The sequence below is a fragment of the Typopeltis vanoorti genome, chromosome 18 (genome assembly GCF_054136105.1).
Source record: "Typopeltis vanoorti isolate ZY-2024b chromosome 18, IOZ_Tvanoo_1.0, whole genome shotgun sequence".
In the NCBI taxonomy this organism is placed as follows: Eukaryota; Metazoa; Arthropoda; class Arachnida; order Uropygi; family Thelyphonidae; genus Typopeltis; species Typopeltis vanoorti.
This window is the reverse complement of record NC_143566.1, coordinates 63,849,651-63,872,536: the sequence shown is the minus strand read 5'-3', so window position 1 is coordinate 63,872,536 and position 22,886 is coordinate 63,849,651. Positions and strand designations below refer to the sequence as shown.

At 35.5% G+C, this 22,886-nt stretch overlaps 1 protein-coding gene across 3 annotated transcripts in view; it reads left to right on the top strand.

The window, feature by feature from the left end:
- The window catches only part of LOC150096718 (PMS1 protein homolog 1-like), a 269,065-nt gene that overhangs the window by 31,003 nt on the left and 215,176 nt on the right, over positions 1–22,886 (top strand). For all 3 annotated transcript variants that reach the window (XM_090407892.1, XM_090407891.1, XM_090407890.1), the window contains 2 exons: positions 3,929–4,063; positions 21,278–21,423. In XM_090407892.1, coding sequence (XP_090264018.1) covers positions 3,929–4,063; positions 21,278–21,423 — 281 coding nt within the window. The remainder of the gene's footprint in view (positions 1–3,928; positions 4,064–21,277; positions 21,424–22,886) is intronic.

Genomic DNA, 22,886 nt, shown 5'->3' with positions numbered 1-22,886 from the left:
CTCAAATAAAGACTAAGTATTGCTTGATATAATGTTGCATTGATGCCATATAACTGTAGCGTATTGAATAGCTTCTCTCTTGGCACCTTGTCATATGCCTTTTCCAGATCGACAAAACTTAAATACAGATCTTTGTTATATTCCCATGCTTTCTCAACTGTTTGTCGTAAAGTGAAGATCTGATCCTGACAGCCTCTATTTGGCCTGAATGCAGCTTGTTCCTCACCAAGCTTCTCTTACACAATCCTTCTCAACCGTTTCTCAAGTATACTTGCATATATCTTACCAGGAACACTCAGTAGGGAAATACCTATATAATTCTCACATTCAGTTTTATTTCCCTTTTTATGTATGGGTACTATGAGAGCTCTACTCCAATTATCTGGAATTCATCGTTCTGTCCAGGTCCTCTGAACTATGCAGTGCAGCCACTGTAAAATGTTTATACTTCCATACTTGAGCATTTCTGGTCTAATATCATCTACTCCAGCTGCCTTTCCACATATCAGACTTTTGATGGCTTTTTCTACTTCAAGCATGGATATGTATTCCTGATTGCATGCCTGGTCAGTGTTTTTTATCACTGTGCTGTCATCACTGCTAGTTTCATTCAGTAATTTTTTGAAGTAATTACTCCATACTTCAACGATATCTTTTTCTCCAGTTTTCATATCACCTTTATCATCTCTAATTCCTTTTACAGCACTCCTTCCTCCATTTCTGAGCTTCTTCAACAACCTCCAGAATATCTTGCCACCTTCTTGATATTTATTTTCTATGTTCTTACCAAAGTCTTCCCATGACTTTTGTTTAGCTAGTTTTACAAAGTGTTTAGCTTTCTTACATTTGTCTCTGTATTCTCTAAGAGCACAAGCTGACTTATTTGCCAAGAACTTTTGCTATGCTTTCTTCTTTTACTTCACTGCCTCTTTAACTTCCTGTGTCCACCATGGAGCTCTGATTTTTCTATCCTTGCAGACAACCTCACCACATGCCCCTCTGGCAGAATCAATCAGTGTTTTCTTCAGAACTTGCCACTGAATCTCCAAGGTTTGATTTCTGTTCTCAAACTCTTTCATTTTTTCTTGAATAATGTTTGTATATTTTAGTCTACAGTTCACATCTGAGAGCTGCTCAACTTTTATTCGTTTTAAAACTTTCTTACATGTTCTTCTTTTCAATATGAAATTCAATTTTATCCTGCTTAAGACTAAATGGTGATCACTTCCAATTTCAAATCCTCTGTACACTCTGGTGTCCTGCACCAGAGAGAAAAAACATCACTATCAACAATAATATAGTCAATGAGACTTTTCTTATTCCTTGCCTCTTCTCTCCATGTGAATTTGTGCACATTTTTATGTTGGAACATGGTGTTAGTAATAACCAGTCCATGTCCTGAGCAGAAATTCTACAAGTATTTGCCATTATTATTAGCTTTGCTCTTTTCTCCAAATTTTCCCAAAATATTTTTGTATGTCTGACAATCATTTCCTACTCTGCTATTTAGATCCCCAACAATGACCAACTTTTCATTTTTCATTGTGTCAGTTACTCTTTTCTATAACCTCAAAAAATTCCTCCACTTCTACCTTAGTAGAACCTTCTGTGGGACCATAGGCACAAATAAGTCTTATTGTTCAGTTCCCCATTCTCATATTTGCCCACATCACTCTACTTGAGACTGACTGCCATTCAAGAAGATTAGCCTCGTATTTTGTGTTGAATATTATGGCTACTCCTTCTTTTCCTTGATTGTCATTGCCTGAATATAACATTTTGTATTTATTGCTCAGAAAGATCTCACCAGTTTTTGTCTTTTTTGTTTCAGTCGTCCCTATTATGTCTATCTGGTACTTTCTAATTCCTCAGCTAGCTCGATTTCTTTGCCATTCAGGCTTCTTATGTCAATAGTACCGATCTTTAACTCTGGTGATGTTGAGTTGGGGTGTTTTTTCAGATTTGTTTCAGTAGCTGACTTTTCACTGTTCACCACGGTTCCCTGGTGAAAACAACGGGGGCCTTGTTTAACCGGGCAACGCCCGGTTAAACAATAAGAAAAATATGAAAAATATAAGAAAAATAATAGCAAAAAGGAAAAAGGGTGGTCATTATGGTTGATTTCAATTATAATAATATAGACTGGAATGAATAGACAGCATCAGGAACCAAAGAAATGAGTTTCTTGAGTTTTTATGGGATAACTACCTTAAGCAGTAACAAATGCTGCACGTGAATTGAGGGTGTTGGGTTTCATTATCTGCTGCTTAAAGATGAGAAAATATGACTTTGGCTTTGAATTATAGGCTAATAGGCTTGTCTGGATTTGTGATGAAGGTGTTGGAGAAGCTTATGAGGACAAGGATTCAGAACTGGGTTGACAGCAGTAGAATTCTCTTTAATGGACAGCATGGGTTTGCTGAAGGAAGATTGTGTTTTAAAATCTGCTTACTTATTATAACAAGGTAACAAATGTATTGGACAAGGGGGATGCATGTACATTAGTATATTTAGATTTTGCAAAGGCTTTTGATAGATTGCCACATAACAAACTAGTAGTTAAATTGGAACAGATGGGATTGGATGGTAGATTAGTGCATTGGATTGGAGATTGGCTATCTGATAGGTATCAGCAGGTTGTGTATTGGGAGTGATATTCCAAAAGAGGAAAGTCACTAGTGGTGTGTCCCAGGGGTCTGTTTTGGGGCCATTGTTGTTTAATTTGTATCTAAGTAACATTTGAAAGGGGTTAACCTCCCTACCGGCCAAGTTGGATGGAATAGTGAGATCAGATTGCACTTGTTATCCATGTTATTCAGCGGGTGTTATCGAATCATATTCAGATTTAGCTGGACATCTGTAGATGTCATTGCATATGTCTTACCGTTTCCATCCACTGTGGAGGCAAACGAGAAAAGTTCCTCTGCTTGTAATGTCCTTTCTTCATCATATTCTATGGGTATTTCCACAGAGTTGTGCATGTGCCTAACAAAATTTGGTTTGCCCCCAGTTTGGGCTTGAACTACCAAATTTTGAATTAACAGCTGAATTTATTATTATTTTATTATTCCTGACACCTCCAAGGAGTCTGTAGACTTATCACGGGAGGACACCTACAACTGTCTCAACCACTACACCGAACCTCTACTACAAATCATCTCCATTAACACCATCTACTGCCCACCTCCACCACCACAACTAATATGCTATGTCTGTAAATTGCGTGTGTTCTGAAGGGCCGATTTGTCTGTATGTGGGATGAAAAACCTGAGTTTCTGGGAGAAAAAACCCTGCTACCTCCGTATGAGATTGGCTAACTCACCTTCGATTGAAAATCGTCCAGATAAAGATTCCTCCCGTCGTGACGAGAATCAAACTTAGGCCTATTCCAATCAAAAGGCGCAATGTATCGTCATTCTTCCATTTGTCATTGAGGCATGACTCATGATCAGTATGTTCAAAGAAGTCTGTCCGGAGGAAGAAGAAAAGTTAAATTTTACTTTTTAAAAGCTTGTGTAGCCTTATGCATTATATTGACTCTTAGGAATTGGATCTCTGTTGATACATTGGTTTATCTTTTACCTGAAATGATGACTTCCTTCATCAAGCACAGTATTTATCTATATTTTATTATTATTATTATCATCATCATCATCTGCTGAGGATTTGATAAATATGTTTTAAGATGTTAAATATTTAGGATGGGTGAGACTGGAATGGGCAGGGAATTTAAATGAGAAATCAGTTAAGAAAAGAAAGATGAATTAAAGAAAGTTGAGGAATATTTAATCATCTTTGCATAATCTTTCAAAGTTTATTTTTTAGCAAATTATTTTAAATAGTGTATGTTATATCCATAATATTCTTACACTGTTAGAAAACAACAGTTTTTCAGTATGGTTGAACTAATTTCTTTATTTGTTTGAAGGCACCATTATAACAGCATCTGATTTGTTCAAAACTGTTCCAGTACGAAAGAAGTATTTTAATACAGTTAAGAAGAAGAAAGATGAATTAAAGAAAGTTGAGGACTATTTAATCATCTTTGCTGTTGCACAGCCAGGTAAAAAAATAAAATTTGAAAAAAAAAAAAAATATATATATATATATATATATATAGAATTTTAGGAAATACACAGGGTGATCATATTTAAAGTATCCATTTTTAAGGCCCTGTCCATCGATCCAGCTGCTGTGAAACTTTGCAGGAATATATTGTGCTTCATGCAGAAGCAATATCTGAGTTAAAAAAAAATAGTTTCAAAATTCACCACCAGGACACTGTACAATGTGGCAAATGTATATGCAGTAATTTTCTGTGTGTAAGAAGGAGAAAAATGACACAAACATAAATAACATATTTTTATTCATTTACGTTATGCATATGCAGGCTGTACTGTTCAATGTGCTACCCTTTTCAGTATGTCACAAACTGCATCCATTGCACAGTATGTTCGACGGCAGAATGCAGCTGGTTCGGACTGATGTTGCCCACAGGTATTATGCTGTCTTTCAGTGTTGGCAAGTTATTAGGATGATCCCAATAAATTTTGTCTTACAGAAATCCCCAGAGCCAGAAGTCACAGGGGGGTCAGATCAGGTGAATGAGGTGGCCACGTGATGAAAAACATACAGCTGATCACTCTGGCTTCTGGGAAACATTCTTGAAGAACTTCCTGTACAGTTTGACTGATGTATGGAGGGGTCCCATCCTGCATGAAAATGATGGAATCCATGCACAGGTACTGCTGTAGCACAGCAAAATTTTTTATCATATCATGATGCCTCTTATCAGTTCCTGCATCATTGTCCACAGTGATAGCATTAACCTTGCCCAAATGTGCTTTGCTCATGAAGCTGCACTTCCTGAACAATTGCAATGCTGTTTGCTGCATTTCTTGAATTTCACCACCTGAACAAATATCAATTAGATTCACTATCTCCATGTGTTCAGCAATGAATGATTAGTCATTTTGAAGAAATGGAATCGTTTGGAATTAGACCTGGCAAAGGTTGCAAATCAATCAGTTCACAACAAGTGAATTAAGTTGCTACTGGTGTCGTGGAGCAGACCATGAATAACAGTATTGGTTCCTGCAATGCACGTTGTATCAAGACATATGAAGTGCCTTACGCAATTGTTTGGAAAATTCTACCGAAGATTCTGTTTCTATCCATTCAAGATAACCCTGACACAGGAGTTGTGTCTGCAGAACTTTGGAAGTCAACTGACATTCACTTTTAACATTTCTTGCTCAAGTGGAGTTGGACACTGTGTGGTCATGGATGATTTTGTGGGGAGATAAGGCTCACTTTCACTTGAATGGAGTTGTGAATATCCACAGTTGCCAGGTATGGGCAGTGCAAAACTTATGCAATCTAACAAATTACTTTGCATTCACCCAAGTTACTGTCCATTATCAATGGATTGCCATTTTTTTTTTTTTTTTTTTTTTTTTGAGGACATGTGAGCCTGGTCCTGTGACTTGCTCAGATGTTTTGGTGTTTACAGTGTCCCTGGTGATGAATTTTGGAACTACTTTTTTCTTCAGATATTGCTTTCGCATGATACAGTATATGCCTGCAGAGTTTCTCAACATTTGGATGACTGGATGGCACTCAGAAGTCCTTAAACAGGAATACTTTAATTTTGATCACCTTGCATGTATTGATATGTCATTGTAATATGATTATCATTATATTATGAGTTTATATTGTTATATAATTATTATACAGTGATCCTTTGCTTTTTGCAGTTTGAATCATTCATGGTAGCCTTGTCACCCACGGAGATCTGCTCGTGATCTGGCTTGCATGAGTTGTGTCTAGTCTATTTCCTGTCTACACACTATGCTAGTTGTGTGCCATGCGCAGCTATATATATGTGCATGTCATTGTCAGGAAGGCATCAGCACACATTGTTCTAGTTGAATTTTTTCATCAGTTGTGAGATTATTACCATGACGCTCATGTATTGTCTTCTACGAGCACTCCTTTTTTTTTACTCTTCTATACTAAAAATGGGGCCTAAACATGACAGTGACAATTTTTGTGAAACTAAGAGAAGAAAAAAAAAACTATATATAAAGTAAAACTCCGAAGTTACACGGTAGGTGGGACCAACAAAAAGCACGTAAGTCGAATTCGCGTAATTTGGGGTATAATTTTCATGCAATTTATATATACAAACATACAATTGGGACCAAACGTTTACAAAACACCTATATTTTTTAAGAAATATAATCATAATTGTAGTTTTTCGCACATAAAAAAAAGAAAGTTATTTCGATGTCGATGGTTTCATAAAATCTAATAGATTCGTCTTACAGCATAATGTCTTTTTCTTGTCACGCAAAATTTCTTCATAGCAAGCTAATGATTTTTTTATTCCTCACCTTGTGGCTGCAGTTCGTTCCTCGTTAGAATCTATGTCCTCCAAAATCTGTAAACCTTTCTTTTATGATTGTTCTTACTGTAGATTCCTGTAGATCGAACTTCTTTGCTAGCTCACAAATTTTCATTCAGCCTTCAAAATCCTTTTATATCCTTAATAATGTTGAGTTTTGTTTCCAAAGTCAGTGTTTTTCTTCTTTTCTTGCTAGCTGTAGAAGAATCGGACTTACTTCTTTTGGATGACATTATTATTTTTTATGTGATAAAATTTTTATCAAGAACATGACATTAAACAATTGCAAGGTTTGTAGACTATAAAAATCGTGTATGAATGGAGACCGCACGAAACATGTCAGTGCTTGTTCACAGCATGTGTGACACTGGCGAATGCGGCCGGTGCCTGAAAGATACGAATAGTGGTGAGGCGTGACGCGGGATGGGAATATGTACATATAAGAAACCGCGTTACTCCGGATTCACGTATGTGTGTGTGTGTGTGTGTATATATATATCATAATGTAATTATTTTGATAATAATTAAAAAACATGACTCTGAAATATAAGTATTATGCCATTTATACCTAAATAGTTCAAAATCTATCTTTAAGTTCAGATACGTCTTTAAGGATCAAAGCTAGATAATTGGAAGGAGACCTTCACATAGCTCAGTGTTTCCCAACCATGGTTCCCCAGAACTATGTTGTTCTTGCAATCGTCTTTATGGGTTCTATAAAAAATTGCAAAATAAGAAATAAACTGAAAGAAAAATTTTGAAATATGGAGGGAATTTTTGTTTGGCATTTGACAGTATTGGAGTAATCTCTGTACACTACCAGCTTTGTTTTGTTCATTTTGTACTTAAAAGGTATATTTAAATGCATTGGGTCTGTGTTTGTTTAGTTTTACTGCCAACTGTTTCCTAGAAGTCTTGAGTAGACGGTGTGGTTCCACATATCTAAGTGATCAGGAGTGATTTCATAAGTGGTTTTAGTGATAGAAAATTGAAAAAAGTATATTATTAGAAGGTGCATCGATGAAGAAAAAAGACAGCGAATACTACAAATTATCGGAGCATATATGAGTCAAGTATGAGTAAAACAAGAAGAGAAGTGACACTGCTATTAAAAATAATCTATAAAGGTACAGGTACCTGTGGCATGACTGTAAACAATAAATTACACGATAACCACAGTAATTAACTTTAATGAAATGAAAAATCAATTTTTTGAGAGGTGTGATGAGCAGACTTTTGATGAATGTATCTGCCAGTAAAGGTAGGTTTTCGATAAACATTGGTTGATAAATTACTGGAGGTTGCGTTTGTAAGAAGAATGTCCAAGAATGGTAAACTACCAGCCTTTTCTTTTTCTATGTTGAATTGAATGTGTGGGTGAAGGTTATTAATCTGTTGTAGGAAAGTGGCAAGTTCATTTTCAGAATGAGACCAAACTGCAAAGACATCATCAACATAACGAAATCACTGAGAAGGTTGATGTTGAATAGATGAGAGCAAGGTTCTCAAAAAAAAATTGGTGTTATTGAGTCTTTAATTAATAGAGCATATAAGGTGTGCTCCTCTCCCTCAAGCTTACAACAAGAACTTCTCACTATCAAAATGTTCATGGAATTTAATGGTTACAACCCTAATCAAATCCAGCAGATAATTGACCAATTGACTACGTTCGAACACTTCGGAATTCTTCAATAGATTGCAGGGTTCTAATCCCTTATATTTCTTGCATCTCTGAACTGATTGGTAGAATTTTGAAGAAGTATCATCTCATTTCCACATATTTTCCTGTCAGCAAAATTTCTCATTTTTTACCATCTACAAAAGACAAGCTATCACCTCTATCATTAGCTGGTGTTTACCAGATACCTGATGTTTACTTGATAATACTTTCAGTGGATGTGTTTATGATATCTCACACAATTTTGAAGATGGCTTGTCTGAAATTATAATTTTGCTCTCAAAGTTTGAAGAATCAACATAACTAAAACTAAGTTTTGGGCACTTATATATAATTTGAAAGAATGGAATTTTGGTTTTAAATGGAATGGAAAGTTTTAAAGCGAATAAAAGTTGAGCAGCTCTCAGATGTAAACTGTAGACTAAAATACAGAAATATTATTGAAAAGAAAATGAAAGAGTTTGAGAACAGGAATCAAACCTTGGAGATTCAGTGGCAAACTCTGAAGGAAACATTGATTGATTCTGCCAGAGAGGCATGTGGTGAGGTTGTGTGCAAGGATAAAAAAATCAGAACTCCCTGGTGGACACAGGAAGTTAAAGAGGCAGTGAAGGAAAAGAAGAAAGCATATCAAAAGTTCCTGGCAAATAAGTCAGCTTTTACTCTTACAGAATACAGAGACAAATGTAAGAAAGCTAAACAGTGTGTAAAACTAGCTAAACAAAAGTCATGGGAGGACTTTGGCAAGAATATAGAAAATAAATATCAAGAAGGTGGCAAAATATTCTGGAGGTTGTTGAAGAAGCTTAGGAATGGAGGAAAGAGTGCTGTAAAAGGAATTAGAGATGATAAAGGTGAAATGAAAACAGGAGAAAAAGATATCCTTGAAGTATGGAGTAATTACTTTGAAAAACTGCTAAATGAAACAAGCAGTGATGACAGCACAGTGATAAAAAAACACTGACCAGGCATGCAGTCAGGAATACATATCCATACTTGAAGTAGAAAACGCCATCAAAGGCTTGAAATGTGGAAAGGCAGCAGGAGTAGATGATATTCGACCAGAAATGCTGAAGTATGGTGGTATAAGAGTCTTACAGTGGCAGCACTGCATAGTTCAGAAAGCCTGGACAGAGGGACGAATTCCCGATGATTGGAGTAGAGCTCTCATAGTACCCATATATAAAAAGGGAAATAAAACTGAATGTGAGAATTACAGAGGTATTTCCCTACTGAGTGTTCCTGGCAAGATCTATGCAAGTATACTTGAGAAACGGTTGAGAAGAATTGTGGAAGAAAAGCTTGGTGAAGAACAAGCTGGATTCAGGCCAAATAGAGGCTGTTAGGATAAGATATTCACTTTGCGACAAATAGTCGAGAAAGCATGGGAATATAACAAAGATCTGTATTTAAGTTTTGTCGATTTGGAAAAGGCATATGACAAGGTGCCAAGAGAGAAGCTATTCAATACGCTACAGTTATATGGTGTCAATGGGGCATTATATCAAGCAATACTTAGTCTTTATTTGAGTTGTGAGTCAGCAGTTAGAATTGAAGGAAGTACAGGAAGATGGTTTAATGTTAAATCTGGTGTGAGACAATGATGTACATTATCCCCTCTGTTATTCATTATCTATATGGATCACATTATGAAGGAATGTGGTATTAAACCTGATATCAAAATTGGAGATGTTAATGTCAGCTCTTTGCTTTATGCGGATGATGTTATACTTCTAAATAAATCCGCTACAAGTCTGCAAGATTCTCTGACTAAATTGAATAGCTGTTGTAATAGATATGGTATGAAGGTCAGCAATAAAAAGACAAAGACAATGAAAATAGGCAGAATCATTGAAAATGTCAACTGTGTTGTGAATGGAGAACCTGTGGAACAAGTAAAACATTTCAGCTACTTAGGCACAATTTTTACTGAAGATGGTAAACTAAATATAGAAATAGACAACAGAATCAGCAAAGCTGGTATCGTGGGAAGTCAATTGAATAAATTCATATGGAATAAGAAAGAAATTAGTCGGAACACTAAATTAGCTGTATACAAGACTGTGTTCAAACCAATTTTAACTTATGGATCTGAGAGCTGGGTCAGAAGTAAAACACTTGACCAAAGACTGGAGACCGCAGATATGAGAGTCCTGAGAAAGATTAGAGGCGTGAACAGATGGCATCAATGGCAATATCATATTAAAAATGAGGATATTAGGAAAGAACTTGACATTGTCAGCATCCAGGAATGTGTTAGCAGAGCTAATCTCAGATGGTATGGTCACTTAAATAGAATGGGAGAGGAAAGATTAGCAAAACAAGTGTTCTCTGCCAGGTTGGCAGGAAAATGACCCAGAGGAAGACCAAGATATAGGTGGATTGATACGGTACAAAGTGCCTTAGACGATAGAAATATAAGATCTGATAATGTTGGAGTCTTGACAAGTAACAGACTGATTTGGAAGAAAATTGTAGATAGGAAGTTAGTAATGATGTAATTTTTTCATGTAGTACTGTCATATCCTGTACACCCCTTGAGGGTACATGGCAGGAATTTGATGATGATGATGAAGAATGGAATTTTTGTTGTGACAGCTTCCAGAAATGATGAAAGGTCAGGACATTTTCAAATTATTTTCTTATTTAGAATCTTGTGGTTTATCTTGGAGAACCTGTGTAGCTCAGTAAAAGTAGTGTGTTCATCTATGGTACTATGTTTCCCAATGATGGTGACCTAAGTTAAATTCTAGTCGCTGACTAGAGGGACTTTTTCTATGCCTTTTTTTTTTTGACTGGATCCCAAGTTATTATCACTGATATGGGCAAGCAGTTTTTTTTCCTCCCAGAAACTTGGTTTTTTTTTTGTCCCTTCAATTCAAGAAAATCAACCCTAACACCCACACTATTTCAAATGGTGAAATATAATAACGATAAATAGATTTTTCTGGCGGCGTAAATTAAATTCAGGGGATAATAAATCCCTCATTATTTTAAAGCTAGATGCGAAAACTCGGAGATCAAAATCTAAGAGTTTCATGCCGAAGAACTCTCGGCGAGTCCAAGCGTAGGTCAACACCTGGTGGTACAACACTAGAGCAACTCGGAGTAAAGGTGGAGCAAGCTCCATCACTATCTTTAATATTTTCTCATAATGTAAAACGCAGCTCCTAGGAGATTTATTACTGTTTTACATGGGTAGTGACCTCTCCTCATAATGTAAAACAGTAATATATCTCCTAGGAGCTTCGTTTTACATTATGAGAAAATATTAAGGATAGTGACAGAGCTTGCTCCACCTTTGCTCTGAGTTGCCCTAGTGTGGTATCATCCAGGTGTTGACTTACGCTTGGACTCGTCAATAGTTCTTCGGCATGAAACTCTTGGATTTTGATAGATTTTGATCTCGAGTTTCATATCCGGCTTTAAATTAATGAGGGATTTATTATCCCCTTAACTTAGTGAAATATAATGTTAGGATTAAGGGCCATGAGAATGGCAGCACTTGTCATCTGCCTCTCTTCACTGGATGCCATGTGTAATTAGTAATAGTCTTGGGCCAGCTATCACTGATTGACTACTGGTGGAGATTGAACTGCTCCCTCAGTTTCCAAAAGTTAAATAGAACTAAATATCCTCACCTACTCTGTAGAAGAATAAAAGGCATTGGTAGATTATCACACATGGTTTATCTTGGAGCTGGTATGTTTGAATACTGAAGGCAACCACTTCAGTGATGGGCTCCATAAAGAGTTTTGTTACACTTATCAAAGAAAAATCCCTGGTGTTATAATGATCCACTGCTTATTCAACCAGAAAGTTTCAAAATTGTTTCAAAACTATCAGAAATGATCTAAAATAAGCTTTTGAAGTAGCTATCGACATGAACAATTTTAAACAAAATTTGAAACATTCTTACTTTCACAGACTTTTTGCATTTAAGAATAAACTCATGGTTTGAAAAAGATATCTTTAAAGTGTGAAATATTGAAAAATTTTTGCTTGTACTTCAGGTTCAGACAGATTACAAGGGGAAGTCTGGAAAGTTCTGATAAACACATAGAACAAAAATTAATTAATTTTATGTCTTCTTATATATCTTAAAAGAAAAAGAAGAAATTATTATAATTTGATGAAACATGGTGTTAAAGGGTTTTATAATATGTTCTTTCTTATGTTTATATCAGTTGCTTTAATATCATTTTTGTTCTAGGTATTTATCAGAACTTTCCTGACCCCCCCCCCCCGACCTCATGTAATGAAGTTATTCCAATTTGTTATCAGTCATTTGAATGTAGAAGTGTATGACTGAGTTAGGAACTCTTTTGTGGAGTTCTCACCAAGTTCACAAAATTTACAGTCTGAAAGAAATGCAACTTTTAAGGTAAAATTCATTGAACTTTAAAGATTAAATTGAATTAAGGATCACTTAATGTATTTTGTTCTTGTGGAAAGGCTTAGACGTTGGTTATGCATTTTCACTATATTATTTAAGGAAATTACAACGTACTAGGATATACATTAAAATAAATTTTAATATATTTCTATATTTCGGCAACGTCATATTGCCATTTTCAAGAACTTAAGTACAAGACACGTGCATGCAGGCACAACAAAACAATAAGTGAGGAAGAAGTATGAAGCTATTATTTCTCCTAAAGTCCTGATGGTGTCCTCTAGCAGGCAATGTTGGTATTCTTGGGCGATTGGACTGGAGGTCTTCTGATGTAGGTTTCCCAAATTTGAGGAAGTCTCATGCAGCCAAATTTGTTGAGGTTTGGATCGTTTCTTAGGGCTGAAGCTGATTCTATGAAAAGCCTTTCATATCTGTATTTGCTACGGTGTATTATCCTGGCTTTCTTCCACCGTATTCTATGGCAGGTATCCAGCGCATGGTCAGCGAGACCAGAGTGGCTGTATTGGTGAAACCGGATGTAGTCCTTGTGTTCTGAAATTCTGATATTTGCTGTCCTGCCTGTTTGGCCAAAGTAGGACAGCTTACAGCTGCAAGGGACCTGCTATACACCAGGTAGGTCTAGGGGTGGGAGGTTGGTCTTTAATTGAGCGGATAAGGGATGCCAATTTTTTATATGGTTTGTAACACTTCTCTTTCTTAGACACACTGGTCACCCACCAGCCTGATGGAACATTGGTTTTCTCAGTATATAGAAAACCCACCCATACAGGCAGATACATTCACCAACAATCCCCCCTCCCCCACAACAATATGGAGTCATTAAGACACTACACAACAGGGCTAAACTTATCTGCTTGAATGACAATGCCCTAACCACAGAACTAAACCACATTCTTAACACTTTCTCAACCAATGGCTATCCCCCCCCCCCCAAATCCAAAAAATATTAAAACCAGTAACCCCCCCCCTTCACAACAAGGATTACTCTAAATCCATCATCATACCCTATATCCGAGGCACCTCGGAAAAAATCACAAAAATCCTAAAAAAACATAACTTCTTGTTACAAACTATATAAAAAATTGGCATCCCTTATCCGCTCAACTAAAGACCAACCTCTCCCCCTAGACCTACCTGGTGTATACCAGGTCCCTTGCAGCTGTAAGCTGTCCTACTTTGGCCAAACAGGCAGGACAGCAAATATCAGAATTTCAGAACACAAGGACTACATCCGGTTTCACCAATACAGCCACTCTGGTCTTGCTGACCATGTGCTGGATACCTGCCATAGAATACGGTGGAAGAAAGCCAGGATAATACACCGTAGCAAATACAGATATGAAAGGCTTTTCATAGAATCAGCTTCAGCCCTAAGAAACGATCCAAACCTCAACAAATTTGGCTGCATGAGACTTCCTCAAATTTGGGAAACCTACATCAGAAGACCTCCAGCCCAATCGCCCAAGAATACCAACATTGCCTGCTAGAGGGCCATCAGGACTTTAGGAGAAATAATAGCTTCATACTTCATACTAAACAATGCTGTGCCTACGTGCGCGTGTCTTGTACTTAAGTTCTTGAAAATGGCAACGTGACGTTGCCGAAATATAGAAATATATTAAAATTTATTTTAATGTATATCCTGGTACGTTATAATTTCCTTAAATAATATAGTGTTAATGTATTTTGGATTTCATATAAAAACAAAGTAATGCCGTAATATCGCAAACAGTGAATATCTCACTCCAGTTTTCAGCTTCTACCTCTGTGAACAATCTTTCTCATGACTGAGACGTTAAAATCAAATAAGGAAATCATCTACCATCTGTCAAGAAAAAACTGTCAATGTGTTTGTCAGCAAGAATTTAACATTTGTGGAGCAAAAAAATAAAAAAGTGGTACTTGATAGGATGTAAACTTTATTTTGATTTGATATTTTGATATTGTCATCAAATTCCTGTAGATTCCATCACCTATAGGTTCAAATTCCATCAAGGTGTGTGTAGGCTATTGTAATAGTACTACATGATTAGTTTCCATTATTACCAACTTCTAATTGAACAGTTTTCTTCCAAATTATTTCTCACTACTCTAATTTTGTCTTTTATAGCACATTTGAGTGCATCAGTCCATCTAGATCTTGGTCTTCCTCAGAATTTTGTCTTCCATCTTTAAATCAAATATCTGTTTTACTAACCTTTCCTCTTCATTCTGTTTAAGTGATGAGCATCACCTTAGATTAGCTCTGTGCACTTCTTGCTGAATGCTAATAGATGCCAGTAATAAAGTTACGTATCATCCATTTTTAATATGATGATAATGATTACCATTGGATTTTTGTTCGCTAGTAATAATGCTAAGTATTCTGCTAGATTTCTCTTTGAAACATAGAATACTTGTTACTAATACCATGATCCAACATCAAGATTTGCACGAATTCATGAACATTTGAGTTTTCTGAACATGAACCTGTAGAGAGAACAAAAGAATTAAGAAAGTATTATTGACTATGTTTGTTTTAATAGTGACATCTTGAGACTGGTCCAGAATACAAGAGTATACAGGTGATTTGAAATAGGAAGTGATCACCATTTAATTTTGAGCAAGAAAAATATAGTTGTTATTGAAGAGAAATGTAGTATACAATTAGCGTTCAAAAGTTGAGGAGGGATCGAAAACAGGAACCAAACCTTAGAAACAGAAAAGTGGAATCTGAAACATTGATTCATCCAGGAGGCATGTGGTGAAGTTGCTTGCAATTGTAAAAAAATGAGGCACTCAAGAAATTAAAGAGGTAGTTCTGGAATAGAAGAAATCGTATTATTTAGAGAATGAATACTGGAAAAAAAAAATCTAAGAAAACTGCACTTTTTGTAAAAGTAATCGAACGATGGAAGCAAAAAATGAAGATGGTGAAGTGTTTTGAGGCTGTTAAAAAAGCTTAAGAATGAAGGAAACAACATTGCAAAAGGAATTAAAAATGATAAAGATGACATAAAATGTGAAGATAAGGATATTCTGGATGTTCATAGTAGTTTTTTCTATGACCTCCCCACTCATGAAAGGTTCTAAGCCTATAGTACATTAGTACTGTGATCGAGTGGAATTTTTTCCATTTTTTAAATTAATTTTATAATTAATTTTGTATTGATATTTTTATTGATTTTTTACATAGTTCAGAAATCCCACTCTACAGATCAAACATGAACTTTTTATCAGTGCATTTCAGGCCTTCAACATGCAGGGCAGTACTCTCACACTGGCGATGGAATTCATCTCCCACTCGAAGACAATCACAAAAATATCCTTGCCCATAGTGGAATTTGAACTGCAGCCTGTTGGTTGAAGAGTGGATATGCTACTTGGCCAACCAGACCAGCAAATTATGTTGAAAAACCATTCAATGAGATAAGCACTAACAGAATAACTGGTAGAAAATGTTCACAAGATTACCTAAGAGTAAATATCAGTTACTGCATGTAGAAAAGGCATTCAGAAATCTATATGGAAATGCAGCTGAATATGATGACAGCCCATTTCCCTTTACCTTTGATAACTGATATCTGAACAGTCAGGACCAGATCTCTCTCTTCTCAAAATGATATACACGTTTAACCCTTCCTGGCACAAAATACCTTCCCTCCACTATACTCGTTTACACTCAAGCAGAACAGTTTTATTCTAGCTCCAAATACAGCATAACTAAATAAATTGTCCTAATATCTGCTTTCAAATTTCCTGATACAGAAAATACATAACACGTTCATAATGCAGTCATTGGATGAAGAAAGCAAAAAATGTATATAAATCAAATTTTCAAAAGCAAGTTAAGATTTATATATAATTCGAAATTAGAACTGCATTTGAGGTTTTCTCTATAATAACGATACACTTAAGATGGTTCACAAATCAAATGGACTGAAAATGTTCAAACTAGTGTCTTATACTATATATTGAAAATGCAAAAATGTGCACTTGCACTTTGTGTAAGGGACATAATACACTTGTTAAAAAATGTTAATTTTCTTGACCATAACAGTTATAAAAAGACTTCTAATGGGACTATATTGATCAAGTACATGTAATAAACAACTATGCTTTACCAACTAGTTTCACCAACTAAGGCTATTGGCATCTTCAGGGTACATAACTAATGTAAGGCACTAAAAAGTAAAAGAACTATTACAAACTATAATCAACCGATTCAAATTATATTAGACAAAAGAACATAGAGTGTACAAAACATGCATTGAGCGTGCATGATCTCACTTGTTATTTAGGAACGTTCTATGGTTGGTACTATAATTCAGTTCTGGTGAGTTAAGAGATCTAGTCTCTTAAGATTAGAGGACCTCTTAAGTTAAGAGGTCTTCCAGTTCACGGGCAAGATTAGTCCTTGGTTCCTGTTAAGATTTTGTGTACAGCGGGCAACTGCTGTGGCTTCTTTAATAAATCGGGAGCAGAAGTCCTCCTCTATATAAGGAATTGTGCTTCTATCCCACTCTATGACATGGTTCGTTCTTGAGAAGTGAAAAGCTTACCCCAATTTTTCTTCTCTGTTATTATTATTCATGTCACCAATGTGTTCTTTTTGCCTAATTTCAAGGCTCCTTGAGGTCTGGCTGATATAATTCAAGCTGCACGAGTAGGGTATGTTGTAAACTCCAGCATATTTGAAGAAAGGGTGGTTATCTTTTGGAGATCTTAAGAATTGTCTAATCATTTCTGTAGGTTTAAAGGCCACTCTTATTTTATGTGGTTCTTTTTTTATGACATAATATACTGTTGAGCAAATTCCCGATTGAAGCAAAACATGTTGAGGGACTTCCCCACAGAGTATTTGCATAAAGCAGATTATAAAGATCATCATCTACACCAATGCCATCTACTGCCCACCACCTCCACTAGTATTTTCACAAACAATCACAAACCTCCATGCCCACAGCAGGATTCGGACTTGCAGCCTTTTGGCTAGAGAGTGGATACGCTAACCACTTGGCCAACCAGATTAACCCTGCGGAGGTCGTGGCTGATCTGACAGATACAAATTGTTTAATATAAATATTCTTACACATATCCAGTGTATAGCTTGGAGGTCATGACTAGCTGTGCATGTATATATTACGAGTGATATTCTACACTGTTTATGGGGTTCAGTTTTGGTTTAACATTTTATGTAAAGGTGTGTGATATTTGATAGTAAAATACTGCAAACTCATGTCAGTATAGTATTGGTTTAGTTTTTTTTTTTTTTTTTTTATTTACCATTGAAAATGGCTGGAAAAATATATCAATTGGATAATCCATCAGATGTTGAAGAGATTCAGCAAATGTTACTCTAGTCTGATGATGAGAATGATAGTAAGTCGTATCTGAGAGATACTGCGAAGCCTAATGTAGTATAGCATTGGTTTAGCTGTTTTTTCCCCTTTGTTTCTTTGTTCAATAATTTCTAGATTGTAACTGAAAATAAAACCATCATGTATTATATTTGCAGTTTGTTTTTTTTTATCACATTTTAGCACATACTAGTAATGAATGTATCTCTCAGATACACGCGACCTACTCTGCAATTTTTTCGACCGCGACCTCCACAGGGTTAACATCAAATTATAGTTCTTCCAGTTAGATGTTTGTTGCTTTATGTAACTGTACTTAAATGTTTTTTTTTTTTCTCTTTAAGCATTCATTAATTTATTTTACTCTTCCATTTGCTAATCTCACATAGCACATTACTCATAGTTCTCAAAAATTGTTTTCATAGGTGTAAGTACTAAATATGTTGAAAGATGCAACAAAAAGTTGGATTGTTTTTTTATTTTCAAAAAGGCTATTCAGGCTGAAATTATGGATTCTACAACCGTGTTAAAATAACTCTTTTTATTAACCCGACGTTTCAATCTTCATATCAGGATCATCATCTGGAGCATACATAAATATACAAGACAAGCTGCATTACATTTCAAACCATAAGCTAGAGAAACCATGATTTGATCACCTACTACTCACTAGCATGACCTCTAGTGAAAAAAAAAAAAATAAATAATAATAAATAAATTACATCAAGCTAGATTTAATTTATGATTACATGAATAAACATTCTTGCTTACAGATAGTTTCCCTTCCAGTAACAGTGATGATGTCCTATTTCTATTATTACAATTGTTATTTTTGATTTTAAAACAGAATTAGAAAAAGATGATCTTTTAGTCAGTTTTGACGTCTCTGCCCTCTTTACAAATGTCCCATCCAATCAATGACACAATCCTTCTTTTACAGAACAAATTTCCTCCAGATATCATGGCGCTCTTTGCACATGTATTACTTTCTGGTTATTTTGTATGGCAAAACGCTTTCTACATACAAAAAGAAGGCACAGCCATGGGCTCGCCATTATCCCACCCTATTGCTAACTTTTATATGGAACATTTTGAATAACTTGCTTTAGGTTCCTCCCCTTTAAAACCCAAAGTCTGACTTAGATACACTGACAATGTTTTGCGATCTGGTCTCATGGCCGCCAGACACTAGACACATTCCTTAGCCACCTAAACAAGCAACACAAACGTATACAGTTTACAATTGAGATTGAAAAACATAACACACTACCGTTTCTACATACACTTGTCACACGTCTCCCCCTCGGGCAATCTTTCCTTCACTGTTTACCGGAAAACGACACATACTGGCCAATATATACACATAAACTCCTACCACCACCCAACACAAAAACTAGGTGTCATCAATACTCTAAAAAACAGGGCTCTGAAGATCTGCTCCAGTGAACAGGCACTGAAAGACAAATTTAAAGTGATCAGCAATACTTTTCAAAAAAATGGATACAGCCAAAACACTATTAACAAAATTCTCTACAAGACCTCAATAAAAAACAAAGACAAACCAGACTACAATAAAACTATAACCATTCCCTATTAAAGGGACATCAGACAAAATAAACAGAGTACTACAACCTCAAAGAATACAACCTCAAAGCCACCTCTAAACCTCCTGCAAAATTAAAAAGCTTATCCAAAGATCCACTCCCGTTGGCCCACCCTGGAGTATACCGTATTTACTGCACCTGCAACATACCATACATAGGAGAAACAGGACGCACAATTCCGATCAGACAAAAAGAACATAAATGACACATCATTCCTTTCTTGTCGAAAGGCTTATACGCTGGTTAAACATGATAACTAATAATTAAGGAATTGACAGCGTACACTAGAAATATAAATTAAAAACAACTTTAATAAATACTTTCCGATATTTCGGCAATGTCACGTTGCCATCGTCTTGGGAACTTAAAATAAAGAACAGGTGCACGCAAGTGCTACATAACAGCAAATGAGAAACGAAGCGAGGAAGCTACCGTTTTCCTAAAGTCCTGATGGTCCCCCCCCCTGGCAGGCTATATTGGTAATTATTGGCCTTTGGGCTGAAGTTCTTCTGATATATGTTTCTCAAATTTGGGGCAGTCTTATGCACCCAAATTTGTTGAGGTTTGACAATACAGAGCCTTATCAACTTTGCCTATACAAGTTGCTACAAGGTGTTTTTATTTTGAATAATCTCTGGAGGAGATATAGATGTAAATAAGTTTTTTTACCTTGGGAATAATGTATATTAGGATTACCAAGTAATTTTATAAACTTGGTTATTTTACTACTAATGTTTACTCTTATTTACATCTATATCTCCTCCAGAGATTATTCAAAATAAAAACACCTTATAGCAACTTGTATAGGTAAAGTTGATAAGGCTCTGTATTACTAAAACCTTGGTATTTAGGGTCTAGCTACTCACTGAGGAGACCTCAAATAAGGTTGAAACCGGTCTGGGTAGTGACCCCACCCATACTGTATTGCAGTATATATCTCTTAGTGAGATGTGCTTTACATTATGGAAAATACTAAGAATAGTGATCAGAGCTTTACCCACCTTTACAATGAGTTGCCCTGGTGTTGCACCACCTTTAGACTTGAATTATTTCAGGTGCAAACTTAACTGTTTGCTTACTTGGGATTAGGAGTAAAATAACCAAGTTTATAAAATTACTTGGTAACCCTAATATACATTATTCCCAAGGTAAAAAAACTTATTTACATATATATTTACATATATATTTACATATATATATATATATATATATATATATAAATAAACATGAAAATCACAGGACTTGTGGATTCAGCTTAGGGCCATAAGCTAGAGTACAAAAATTAGCTTGTCTGAAAATGCAAATAAGATATCAAGACATTCACCGTTAGAATCTGAACATTAAAAATGGCAGTAAAAAAAAAAAAAGAGTCAGAAATTGAAGAATTTGGAAATAAGCTGTAATTTTAAAATGCTATGATATTGTAAAAATACTGGATCTGCTGAATAAAAATGGCCACCATAATTAATAGGATGCATGGACAAACCTAAAAAAAAGTATTTTCTTCCATGATAGAAGGTGAATTATCTGTGCAAAATGGAGATGTGAGATGTAAATAATGACAATGGTAATGGTTTTGATCCTCGTATGCCTTCTTCCTTCACATAGTTGTCTCTCAAGAAATTAATTTTCTTTATTCAAAGGATGGAGTAGTCAAATAACAAAAAAAATACAAAATTATACAGCATCCAATTAATTTGATTTCATTCTTATGGATGAGTGTTAGTTTTAAGTGTTAATATTTGAAGATAAACTGATTAAATTCAAGTTAGATTTCAAGTAATCTTGCTTCTGTTTTCAATATTTATATGCTGATTCATGTATAATGGGCAGGAGTCCGGTTTGCTCTATATCATAATCGTTCTTTAATTTGGCAAAAAGTAGCAACGAGTGATACTTATTCATCATTGGTCGAGGTTTTTGGTATTGGTATTGCAAATCAAATGAAATATGTTGCTGAAAATGATCTGGACAATCAGGTAAGAATGTATACTATATTTTACATCTTGGTTAACTTTACATAACATCTCTAAAATTCCAAATAATAATAATAATAATGATAAATAAGTTGATAAAATAATTTATATGTTTGAATAAAATATGTTGCTGAAAATGATGTGGACAATCAGGTAAGCATATATATACCATATGTTACATTTTGGTCAACTTTGCGTATCCATCTATTTATTGGACATCATCATCAGATGCTATGTGGTCTTTAGGTTGCTGAGTGATGTATCACACCAGTGTTTGCCAGGTAATCCTATTGTATGCTCTTCTGGAAGCTTCAACTCTATGAAGATCAGTCAATTCAGACACTATTCATCCATGTCATTGAGGTATACTCCTTCCTCATTTTTTTTTTTTTTTGAACTTTACCTCCTATTACTGTTTTTAGAAGTTCTTCCATCCTTACAATGTGTCCAAAGTATTTCAACTTTCTTCTGTCAATATCTGTATGAATCTTAAAGAATCTGGATGCAGCTGATGGAAAAACAGCAAAATCCAGAATCCTCAACTTTTTTCCTGTGGAGATAGATTCATCCTTCCAAATTTTAGACAAGTCTTCAACTGTTTCTTCTTTTCCTAATCTTCTTCTTCTGTCTTCTTTTCTTAACAGCAGTTTTTCACATTGTAATTGTATGAAGTGGCATGATGATGGAAATTTTTAATTTTTGAGACCCTTTAGTTGTTATAAATCCAAAAAAAAGGTGGCAAATGATTATGCTCTAATTCATAAGTAAATCTTATGTTGGTTAGCCAATATGTGTAAGCTTATGGTAGACAGTTAAGAGTAGACTGTCTAGGTGAAGATGTGACAAGTATAGCCAGAAATAGAAGCATGTTCTGATGTTCAATTTCATTGGTATATTGTATGATTTTTGTATTGTTTATTCATGTGGTTGAGGAAGGTATCTAAAGTTGTTGGCCATGGGGCCAAATATATATCATATATCATCAACATATCTGAGCCAAACTTTGGTTTTTAAAGTATAAAAATCTAGAGCATATTGTCCCAAAGCATCCATCTAAACGTTTGTAGAGGGGAAGGTTGTTATTATTATTCATGACACCTCCAAGGAGTCGGTAGACTCATCGCGGGAGGACACCCACTGTACAACTCACCGTCTTCACCACTACAATCATCCACTGTACAACCAAGCATCTACATCAATGCCATCTACTGTCCACCACCACAACTAGTATGTTTTGTCTGTAAATTTGCATCTGTTCTGAAGGGCCAATATGTCTGTATGCGGGATGAAAAACCCTAGTTTCCGGGAGGAAAAACCCTGCTACCTCCATATGAGATTGGCTAACTCGCCTTCAATTGAAAAAGTCCATATAAAGATTCCGCCCATCATGACGAGAATCGAACTTAGGCCTTTTCTAATTGAAGGGCACAACGTACTGCCATTCTTCCCATTGTGTTACGGAGGTG